This window comes from Trematomus bernacchii, unplaced genomic scaffold (genome assembly GCF_902827165.1).
Source record: "Trematomus bernacchii unplaced genomic scaffold, fTreBer1.1, whole genome shotgun sequence".
Taxonomy (NCBI): Eukaryota; Metazoa; Chordata; class Actinopteri; order Perciformes; family Nototheniidae; genus Trematomus; species Trematomus bernacchii.
The window spans coordinates 13214886-13227343 of record NW_022987828.1 but is presented as its reverse complement, the minus strand read 5'-3'; the positions used below and the strand labels follow the sequence as shown (position 1 = coordinate 13227343).

The following is a 12458-nucleotide window of genomic DNA, read 5'->3' as shown; positions in this document are numbered from 1 at the left end:
TGTTGTGTGTGTGTATGTGTGTGTGTGTGTGTGTGTGTGTGTGTGTGTGTGTGTGTGTGTGTGTGTGTGTGTGTGTGTGTGTGTGTGTTTGATCCGGATGGTTACTAATTCCTTTTCTTTATGGCGGTCATTTTTGACCGGGAACACCATGGGTGTTACAAAGTTGACTAAATCATCCAAAATTCAATGACAGTGGTGATCAGCAATTTGATAAGTTGAAATGTCTACTGTGAAGGATATCATAAAGCCTTAATGCAATCGAATCTCAAACAAAAAGGTTATGATTGATGAAAGTAGTAAATCGGTCAGATTTGACCCTGAAGACAACAGGAGGGTTAAAAATGTCATAGTCTGTAATTTGTCTCTGGATACTCTTTTCCAGTACATATATAACAAATCTAAATGTTCAGAGTTTACTTGTAGAAGTAAATGGTCTGGTCTGGTCTGGTCTGGATAGGCTAAGGTGCAGGACATCTCTAAGCGGTTGACCAATCACAACAGAGCCAGCCAGCTAACCAATCAGAGCAGACTGAGCTCTGGTTTCAGACAGAGGGTGAAAAGAGGTGCTGCAGCACAGGCAGCATGAGAAAAATAAAGAGCTTTTTGAACATTAAAGCATGGAGACATGTCACAGAGACACTACATACTAATATGAAAAATGATCATAATAGGGCCCCTCTGAAGTTCATTTAACAAATGCACCCTGAAGTCTCCAATTAATGTCTGCAGTATCTGCCCGCAAGTTTTTCAGAAGTTAGTGTTGCTGTTTTTAAATAATTAATTAACTGTCACTGAACAACTTATGTTTTCATAATACAAATAGCTGATTTGGAGCTTCTTTATTTTTCAGTTCCTTTAGGAAATACTTCATTCGAAGTCCACTTACCCATTGGTTTGGTCTCAATATGTCCAGTATGAATAATTTGTATCATTTCATATAAAGGTCACACGCCCAGCCTCCTCTGTGCTGTGTGTCACAGAGTGGCAGAATGTTGTTTAAGCACACCTACTAATCACCAGGATGGCAGGCTGTGGCAGAGCTGAAACAAATCTCTTTGAAGATGAATGTCAAGCAGAGAGGGATTATTCGCCATTTTTAGACCCTTTAGTGTAGCCGGAAGCCAGACAAATAAATAAAACATAGATGCAGTGCAAGATATAAAGGGGACACAATAATTATCACAGTTTGATTTTGACTACAGATTTCCCCGTGACAAAATCCAGACCTTGTTACAAGTGATGGTTCAAATTTGAGGTGAAATAATACAACTTTTTCCATGATTGGATTTTGGACAGGTGGAGTTAAATGGGATGCAGCGTTATGAATGCTTTCTGGCTTCGAATCAATCAGAGCAGCGCCGGTTCAATTTATCTGCTGCCAGATTTAAATGCTTAATTTCCACACACTCAAATCATTTTGGCATCATCTGAATTCAGTAGGATGGATGGTGGTTACTGTGCCATAAATGCCATACCACTGTCTGCTTTTCATGATAGGCTGCTAAAGTTTGCCTAAGAATAACTTGACCTGTTTTAGGAAAAAACGAATAAGCAATGAAAAATGACTTTAATTTCTGGTGACGTTCAGGGAGCACCAACAGCAGAGGTTTGTTTAGGTTTACTAGCATAGAACAACTGAAAAATGGGTATCACTGCTATCATGCTTTTCTCATGATGTTAGTCCAACACAAGAGAAAACACAAAAGTAGATTAATACTACTCAAAAGTCACATTAAACATTTAGCTGGTTAGCTTAGCTTAGCATAATAGCTGGAAACAGGGGGAAAGACTTAGCCTTGCTTCGACCAAAAGTTAAAAAGTACAACAATAACTTGCTTAGTGATTTTAAGAGCAGAGTGTATGTTTAGCAATTAAGATGAACATATTTCATCCCCAATGGACCTTAATTAGGACACATTTCAAAGTTGCCAACGTTTTTTGATGAATGCTACGTTGAGCTAGAGATGCTACAGATGGCATTGCTCACTTCTCAAAAAATCTGAAAATGTTTAAACAAAGAAAACTCAATCCAGAAAGTTGTTGTGGTTTTATGTGCAGTTATAGTTTTGCCGCAAATTTAGATATTTCAATCCCAAATGGATGTAAAAAACCTTAACATTTTTCTTTTTAAATATCAGGAAAATTTGAAAACAACCAGTAATCACTGGCTGCAGTAGGACCAGTAAAGAAGTCACAGTCTGACGTACCTTTTCAGTGTCTATGCCCCGAGACATGGACCAGGTGGAGGCGATGTAGTCCATAACTCTTTCACTCAAGCCCTTGGGCACCTGGTAGAGTTTGAGGAAGTCCCGCACGCTGTTAATCATCTCGTGGTAGCGATTTGTGTTGGCGTACATCTGCTGGAAGATTGTTGTCACATTACCAAAGATGGTGGCGTAAAGAAGGGCTGCGGAGATACAAAGAAGGAAAGTAAAATTCTGATTTGTATATGAAATCATATGATTTATTAGCTGTTGGTATTGAGTTGACTTCATGAGGAATGGTTTATTGTGTGCTAAAAAATAAATGTAAAAAGGAAAATATGTGAAAATGCAATTTATTGTCCATTTAAAGATCTGATAGACACTGGATAGCGATTCAGTGTTTGGCTCAACCCAACTAAGGTCAATTATTTTCTTCAAGTATTTGTTTTTCAAATCCTCCTGTGGGTTTTTGAAATATTTATTAAGAGGCTTATAAGCCCAGGGTCACATAAGACTGCAGAACAATTTAAGAATAAATATTCGAGCTTCCCTAGCAAAAGAAAACTCCAAATGAAGGTTTAAAAAAAAATTAAATAACTGTTTTACATGGACACAAAATCTCCCAAAACGTGGATAACAGCGACAAAATATATATTCCTCCAATTTGTGGTTTATGCACATTCAAATGTACAAAACTTTGCAACGCTGCACTGTTGGCCTTGAAATATAAACTACATCTAATAATATATCAGACTAAATGTGCCTTAAGACTTACAGTACAATTGTTTTATGTGGTGAGCACTTGGATCAATCCAGTGGGATATTAACAATTACTTCTCATCATTGCCTTCTAACAAATTCCACAAAACTCTCACCAAGGGTAAAATCTATAACTACAGCTCTGTATTGATGTGCAGAAACCTCCACCGCCATGCAGTTGTAATATATAAGGATGTCTCAAAGTGATAGAAGAAATATAGGAAGAGCACAGCAGTGCATCTGAGGTGGTTGAGCTGGTGCAACAGCTGGCGCGTGCGGATCAAAGCGATCAGATGTCTGCAGCGAGTGTGTAGTGTTCTCTCGGCTCTGCAGCTCTAATTAGCCCGAAGGACGGAGAGGAAACATGCCAGACACACGTTTCAATTATCCTCGGATGATGACAGTAACCTGTGCATGCATTTGTGTGTGTGAGCGTTTGTTTATTTCACAGTGCACAATCAAAGAGTTGAAGAACTGCACAGGGAATAATGCTAATTAAAAAGTGCTCCTCACGGACGAGGATGACGGCAGGTTTCATCCTTTCATCCCCATCACTTGTGCAGCCATGCTATCAAGCCTTCTAGTGTTGTATGATTTTCTTGATCTAAACACGAAGAATTTGCTCGTTTGTAACCCATCTGCAGGCATCACAATTTAGCAGGTTAACAGATCAAGACAGGTTATTTAAAAAGGTCAGAGCCAATTAAATCTAACATGATTTCCTCTTAAGAATGCCCAAGTTTTTCGATGAATGCGACGTTGAGCTCAAGCACTGTCTGCTTTTGATAATAGGCTGCTTGATTTTGCCACAGTAAAACCTGACCTGATTTACAAAACAGATTAACAATGAAAAATGGCTTTCATTTATTTTGACGTTCAGAGAGCATCAACGGCAGAGGATTGTTTTAGTTCTGCAGCCCAGAGCAAGTGAAATAATACACTATATATCATAATTGTTCTATACTATCCAGGTTACACCAACCACGCTGCATTTGTATACATTGTTTTAAAGTCAAGCAATTAACACATGTCAAAATTGGCTGTAATGCTTTAAATTAAAATGCTCTAACATGGAAACAAATCATACTAACAAACAAATGTTTCACATTTGAGACATCCCATTATATTATTTTGTGAGATAAGTAGATTTTTTAACACTCTCATATCATTTTAAACATTAGGCTCGTTATCTTAGCATTAAGGCTGGAAACAGGGAACATCGTGCATGGCTTGGACAAAACGTTTTCAAAAAAGCTTTACGTTGTGGTTCAATATATATAGCACGCACGTTAGATAAGTATATTCATTCGCCAATGGACCTTAAAAGGGCCCTATTATGCTCATTTCCAGGTTTACATCTGTTCTTTGTGTCTCTACTGTGACATGCCTTCATGCTTTATTGTTCAAAAAAGCTCTTTATTTTTCTCATACTGCCTGTGCTGCAGCACCTCTTTTCACCCTGTCTGAAACCAGATCCCAGTCTGCTCTGATTGGTTAACTGGCCGGCTCTGTTGTGATTGGTCAACCGCTTAGAGATGTCCTGCCTCTTATGCTATCACTAACAATTTGATGGAGCGCTAGCCAAAAGGAGTACGAGGGTTACATAATTATGTCACAATGTTAGATACACTTTGTGATTTTAGCCTTTGCAGACCATTTACGTGCACGAAAACCTAATCAACTCACTACAGGAAAAAAAGAGTAACTATCAAAGTTGCCAAAGTTTTTCGACGAATGCTACATCGAGCCTGCGCACAGACGCCGTTGCGCACTTCTCTGAAAAATCACATGATGCTATAACAAAGGAAACTTAATGGGCCCCCGTGGAGTGGTGCTTCATCTTCTCCACAACAGCGCCCTTTACTTGCTGACGTACACAACTTCATCGTGCTGGGCATCCAACAGCTGGCTTGTTCGAGGGGTAGTTAAAAATCAGTTGTCAGAAACTCAACCCCCAGGCCAAGAGTAACCATAGAAACAGGACATATGTACAGCCCCCCCCCCTTCTCCCCAATCCCTCGTCACACTGTGATCTTCTACTGCCAGCACCGATCCAGCGCTTGTGGTAAAAATAGCTCAGTATCAGAGCATCCATATTTCATAGTGAACAGCCATAGACTACAGTAGATAGCATCTACAACTGAACCCTCCCGAAGCAGTCTGCGTTTTGAAAGAAAAATACATTTAAATATTCAGATTTTTATCTCACAATGAGAGATTTACACTTAGACAAGTCTGCAGATGAGTTTTGCCAGTTCTCCCTCGAGAGTGTATTCATAAACCTGAGCAGCCAAAAGATAGAGGGGGGGATAGGGGGGGGGCAATCATGCTCTCTTCTCAGGGCTGAAAAAAGTAGAAGGGAGGTGAGGAGTGATTGCATCGGGATCGCAGGGAGCACTGTGCAAAATTGATCCTCCGGTCAGTTATTGCTTCGAGGCGTTGCTCGCCGCCGCGTTCAGTCACACATAAATACATGCGCTGCACACTGTAGAAGCCACACACGCAGAAGATGCCATATAAATGATTAATATTGAGATGTGGAAAGAAGGGCAAGCTGTGAGAATCTGCCTGCTTCATTTCAGTTTTTTTTGTTAGAGGCAGAAGGTTTTTTAACTGAATTATTATCCAGATATTGTTAATCATGTCTACAGCAAACCTGGCTAATTCTTAGGTGACATAAACAGACATTCCGTGTTCACACCGGAGTACTTTTCCCCGTACTTTTCGCGTTTAGTTCCGTTAGTACCCCTTATGTCGCGTTCACACCAAAAAGAGTACTTAGTGCCGGGAACTTTTACCCCCATTTTTAGTGCCTGCTGAGAGATGGTACTTTCCTGGGGGAAAAAAGTGCCCCAGTTCTGATTGACTGGGCGAATTGCAAACCACGCCCCGTAAAACTCTGAAATGTTTTGTAGAACCGCCATTTTATTATCCTCGCATTAGCATTATTAGCATTAGCATTCGCCCAGCGCACAAACGCTAGGGTTGCCAACTTTGGGTACCTGGCTGGAGTGAGATTTTGATATCATGGGTTTAATTCGGTTTAATTACACATATGCGCACGAAATGACTGCTATTGTGTCAGCAGCGGGACCTTAGCATATATATAGGATATATATACAATATATACAAATATACAATAATGGACACAGACTATAAAGGGCACACAGTTTCATTCACTAATGAAAGTCAAACATGTTTGTTTCCACTGTTTTATTGTGTGCCTGTCGCGATAAGCAATTCATTGACTTATCGTACGATAAATTAAAATGAACTCGATAACTTTTCTGACCTCGATAAATTGCCATTTACATGAGGATGTGACTAGCAGTTTGAAAGGAGGTACTTGAATTATTATTATATATTATCATTATGTCAGTGGTCTAAAATGGTCATTTGTCTTGTAGTAAATAAAAAGGGCGACCTGGAGCCAATCCTGCAATTTCCCCACAAGTGAAAGAGTTCAGATGCTGAAAACCCAACCCCTGCAGGGGGGTCTGGGGGATTATCCCCCAGGAGATTTTTTTTAAATACTAACATAAAATACACATTCTGGTACTCTCTTGAGAAGAAAAATAAATAAATCTATTACTACACGACATATTTTAAAAAATGAATGTCATTTTAGTTTTTTGTTACTTTGTTCTGAAAGCTGAACCTGCTGCTCCTCACAGAGAGAAGAGGGAAGAGGCTGTGTGAATTACTTTACATTGTGGATAAGGGTGGATAGACCCCATTGTTCTGTGTGTCAAAATGAAAGACAGCCCACACACCTATCAATCATCAAACCGTGGGGTCTTATTTCATTACGTGTTGATTTCTATCAACACGTAATGTTGTATCGATGTATAGAGATGTACTACCGCAAAAGTATTCTCCGTCGGGACTTCCTGCAACAACACCACGCCGTTATCGTGATTCTGATTGGCCAGAAGACATTATCAAAGATGTTCTATTGAGAAGACGATCACTACGTGACAAAAGTTTTCAAAACCGTTTCTAGTCTTCGGTATTCTTGTTTTTGGCGTGAGAATAGTTTGGGCAGCGTGAGAGCGTGAGATTGAGAGTGAAAGCGTGTGTTACACGCCAGATGCGTGAGAGTTGGCAACCCTGCAAACGCAGAGAGACTAACTTATGGCAACACAAAAGAAAACATGGGAGCGGTGGAGATGAGGAGGTGTCGGCGTTCTGGCGATTTACTCGGAAGGCTTCAGTAGAAGCTGCTGGGAGTCCCAGCAGCTTCTACTGAAGCCAGTCCCCAACTCCAGGGACTTCCGGCCGGGGACTTCGGGTGGCAGTATACGCCGTGAAGTGGTTTGCGGCCTGCCAGTAAACCCAAAGCAGAAGAAGAAGAAGTGACGTCAGCGGCTCATTTGCGTAATCTTCCCTCAGGGACTTATTCAGGTGTGAACGCGATCTGTACTTAGTGCTCTGGGGTAATAAGTGCCGGGGTAATAAGTGCCGGGGCACTAAGTGCCGGCACTAAGTACGGCAAAGTACTTGGTGTGAACGCGGTTCATATTGTAAATGTCATTTTTCCTCAGATATTACTGTACTCTTTTGTTCCTATTTATAACTTTTAACACATATACATCTTAAAAACAGCCATTAAGCGACAGAATATCTTTAAAATGCTCCTCTAATACTCTGGGGAGGAGCTGTCTTATTCAATGTTTCAACAGCTTTTTTGTGACATTTCAGACAGACTCGTTTGCATCGTTTGAGCGATGCATTACGCTCCAGAAAACCTTAATTATTCAGCACATTGTCACACAGGAGTCTGATGTAATGAGTCTAATGTAGGCAAGAATAAAAAAGCTCCTGCTGAACTGTATATGTCAAATTATCAAAGTGGACGGACTGGAGATGACAGCAGTGTAGATGAGACTGAAAAATAAACTGGTACAAGCTAAACGTAAGTTCTTAAAACCCATGACAGCTTTCTCAATTTGACATTGAATGAATGTGCCATATATTAAGTCAGTGTATTTCTCTATAATGCTTCAGTTTTTCTAAAGCTACAGTAGGAGTTGTTCTGTTAAAATGGTCACATCAGTGATGCAGTAGCCTGTTTCAAACATGCCAACATCTTTGATATACTGTAGTCACTGATTTAAATAAGTCTGGTGTTGTGTTCACTGACAACTCAATCAGTCAATCAAAGCTTTGTGGGATTGAGAATAGAAAGCAATCTGCTTTTGCCAGACCCAGAAAAACAAATGCACCCATGGAAAATAGCAACATAAAATTGCGCTCCTATGTGATGAGACCACATATAACACACTTCAGGAAAGGGAAAACCCCCAAAAAGCATAATGGGGCCTCTTTGAAATGCTCCTGTTATGTATACTGTACAGTAGCTAGTAGGCAGTGTAAGTAAACACAGGCCTATGAAATTGTAAATGAAATAAAACGGCAGTTCTGGCATTGAACTCCATTCAAATTTAGCAGCATATTCAGGGTTAGAGGAGAGTTAGAAATACTGCTCAGCTAATCATCTGTAAAGTTCTATTTTCTGAACTTCGATGGCTCAATTCATAATTCATTTATTCATCTACCTCAGTGGATTGTGGCTTTAAAGAGCATATTTAACTTCTCATGTATCATGTATCTGCTACATTGGATGAAAGATAAAACGGCTCCACTCACATCCAATCATCATCATGGCCACTGCAAAGATTTTCTCTCCGTCTGTTGTCGGGGCGATGTTTCCGAAGCCGATGCTGGTGAGGCTGGTCATGGTGAAGTAGAGCGAGGTGATGTACACCGAGTCTTTGTTCGGCCCGCCCTCCCACTTCCCTGAGCCGCTGACGTTGAAGCGGTACGGGTTTCCCACCGACTCTGCCAGGATGTAGAGCCAGCTGTCCATCCGCACGTAGTTTGTTTCTTCATCGATTACCTCGTAGTCACCGATGCTGAACCTGGAGAGCCAGAAGTGATCAGGAAACAAATAATGAGTTATGTGTTCAGGTTCAGGGTCATTTATTTGTACCCATGTGTAGATTTGGTTTGCAGTAAGAAGACAAGTTATCCTTGTTTCAAACAACAATGACAACAGACATATCTATAAAAAGTTAAAGCCACTACAATAAATATAACTACAGTCCAACTTGAACAAAGCTCTTTTTTAAAGCAGTACACACTATTAGATTGTATGCTCTAATACTGTCAATCATCTTGCTACTCCCTTAATATGAAGAAGGGGTCTACTAGGTGTCCGGTGTTTGCTGCCCTGGCTTAACAATGGTGCAACACACCCCCCATTGACTTCAGAAACTTTAAAACTCTTCTGTCAAAAAAACTAAATCTCATTTGTTCAGAATCCACCTTGGCACATATACACTTATTTATTTTTATTTTGAATAAAAGCATCAGCGAAATATATTGAATGAAATGTTCTACTTAGTGTATAAAAGTCTACAGAAAAACTAAATGCTGTGGGAGGCTCAACAGGAAATACTCTCAGGTGTTTGACAAACACATCTGTCCAACGTGTTTCTCTCTCACAGGTGGCATTGTCTATTAGCTGCAAGACATATTTCACTCATCAGATTATTTTAAGTCAATTTTAGGGGCCTGAAGAGGTAATATTCAACAGTATTGCAACAAAAAAAGAAGAGAAAATACAACAAATAACCACAATTCTGTGTGGCAGGATTTCAATGTTCTTATTTCATATCTTAGTGTTCATGATTAATCCTGCTGACGTTTCTCCTCTCAACACCGCTGTCGCTGGGCTTGTGTCCATGCCAACCACAGAAACTACCTTGAGAGAAAGATTCAGGAGCTATTTTTATTTGAATCTGAGTCTGAGGTTTTCACCGGCTTAATTTATTAAAGTTTGATTTATTCTGTCTGGGCCAAAAAACAATGTTTATGATATTGGTCAGAGCCTCTTGTTGGAGCCCAGTTTGTTAACCACATAAAATGTTGCATATTAACTTGTTTTAACATCTGATAGACGCACATAATGTTGTGGTCATGAATATTTTACTTGAATATGTCTTGTAATCTTTGTTTATGAGGGATGGGTCAACTGTTTGTATGTGTGCGTAGTTGGAAGAACGTCACAATATGAACATAAACGGCCATCTGCAAATAAAATGTGTTTATTGTCATCTATCAAGCACATTTTCCTTGTTCTTTTCATGTATGCACGTCATTAAGTTTTCATGGTGGCATCTTCATCTGTCTGTGTTTAGACATTCCCATGAACATAATAAATCAACGTATGCTGCCTCCACTCCACTTGCTCCCTGTAGAGTAGATGATCTGATTAGACTGAGGCCTGCACACATATTAATGAGGGAAAACTGATTCCCTTGAAACCTTTAAAACTGTTTCTGTAAGGTACCAAAACATACAGTTTGATGTGTAAAAACAAGCATGTTTGTGCTAATGAATGTATTAATTAGCCTTATCAATGGCCTCATTATATTAATTGGCTACGCTATTAGAACGTAGCAGTCTTTCATGTTTTATGTAATGTATTTGCACACGTACAGTAACTATCCTTATACGTTTTTGATTCTTTTCTGACAACAGTATAATGAAAACTAGAAATCCCTGTATTGAATATAAAGTGCATTATGATACTGAATATTATATCTCTCTTATAGCAGGAGATAAATACATTTCTGTACTTACAGTAAGGACATTGTTGGGGAACAGTGTTGAAAGAGGGTCAGAATCAAACCACAGCAGGGACTAAGCCCAGGGACATGGGTCGCATATTTAAATAAAATATCGGAGTACTTCCTCCACCATTGGTAAGAAGTAAAATACACACTCTTTTCACTGTTTTCACACACACATGTAAATAATATGTGCACATGACCAAATATGTATATATGTGCATTTTAATTCATTTCTTATTTTATAGTTATTTATCATTTTTAATTTGTATCGTTGATTTTATCCTTAATTGTATTAATCTGTGTGAATCTGTGGTGTCCTGTTTTTCAATCTTACCCTGTTGCTGTTAAACTTCCCCGAGGGGATTAATAAAGGTCCATCTTATCTTATCTTAAATAAATAAATAAATAAATGTCATGAACATACCAGATGCAGGCCAGCCAGTGAGCGGCCAGTCCAAAAACACAGACCAGCAGCACCAGTACCGCCGCCCCGTACTCGATGTAGTGATCCAGTTTACGAGCGACCCGCCCCAGACGCAGGAGTCGGACCACCTTCAGAGAGCTGAACAGACTGCTGATCCCCTGGAACACCATTCACAGAGGAGAGGCAGAGAGAGAATCAGAAACAATACTTATATTTGTGTGTATATAAGTGTAACATATACTGTATATTTAAAATACTTGAGGTTTTTCTTTCTGTGTCTGTCCAACACCTGGAGGTATATTAATTAAACCAACATTATGTTGCTCAGATAAACAACTTGAAGTCGCTTTATTTGGCATGTAAGTCTTATATTACGAGTTGATAACACACTATAAAGTAGTTTTACGCAGCTGTAAAGACATTTATAAATTAGCCTTACGTTTTTTGTTGGTAATTATATATAATCCAGTACCTGTGTCATATAACTACAGATGAGAGTAACCAGGAGGAGTCATAACTGTTCATATATATACATTATTAACGCTTAAAATATAGTATGGTATTACAAATGTATTAAATGCTTTTATACAGTTTAAAACCGGTTTTAGTTTGCTGGTGTAGTTATGTATGTTTTTATTCTTCTATTTTGCCCCTCTACCTGTTTGTGTGTGCGTATGTTCTTCTTTGTTTCACTATTATTGAGTGACTTTGCTGCTCTGACAATGAGCAAAAAATACTTTACAAGACATCTAACATAGTAGACAAAATATAATATGCTGTTTTTTGAAAATATTTCAACTTCAGATTTAGCAGCATACGCATAAAAGGACAACTGTTAATTAATAACACTCTACCCCAATCTGATTTAACTCCAAATGATCTCTTTTTATCAAGATAAAGAAGCAATGAAACACGCTGTTAACATAACGTATGAAGCGATGAAGTGAAACAAAAACACATTAGAAAACATTTTATAGAAAATCTGGTGAAAATGTGTGAAACTACAGCAGATGTGATATGAACAGCAAACACAGAATATGGAAACAAGATTCAAGACGATCAAATACACGATATATTAAGATTCAACATATGCTGAGTTCATCTTGAAAACATTTCTCTGCAATGTGATGATATTTTACAACTTCTGGCGCTTACATAACCGGCAGATAAATGTCTACTCAGCTCAAATGAATATATTGAAACACCCACTCAAACAGACAATTGCAGTCCCATCAGTTTTCTGCTGCCATTCTGCGTGTGTGTGTGTGTGTGTGTGTGTGTGTGTGTGTGTGTGTGTGTGTGTGTGTGTGTGTGTGTGTGTGTGTGTGTGTGTGTGTGTGTGTGTGTGTGTGTGTGTGTGTGTGTGTGTGTGTGTGTGTGTTGGGAAGGGTATTGATTTGCTAATGTGCTGTGGTCTGCAATGCGAGTACAACT

At 39.2% G+C, this 12458-nt stretch overlaps 1 protein-coding gene across 4 annotated transcripts in view; it reads right to left on the bottom strand.

Moving 5' to 3' along the window:
- kcnh1a (potassium voltage-gated channel, subfamily H (eag-related), member 1a) overlaps positions 1 to 12458 on the bottom strand; it is a 49646-nt gene that overhangs the window by 12575 nt on the left and 24613 nt on the right. For all 4 annotated transcript variants that reach the window (XM_034152370.1, XM_034152366.1, XM_034152369.1 and 1 more), the window contains 3 exons: positions 11025 to 11182; positions 8613 to 8884; positions 2208 to 2407 (listed from right to left, as the gene is read on the bottom strand). In XM_034152370.1, the coding sequence (XP_034008261.1) occupies positions 2208 to 2407; positions 8613 to 8884; positions 11025 to 11182 (630 nt within the window). The remainder of the gene's footprint in view (positions 1 to 2207; positions 2408 to 8612; positions 8885 to 11024; positions 11183 to 12458) is intronic.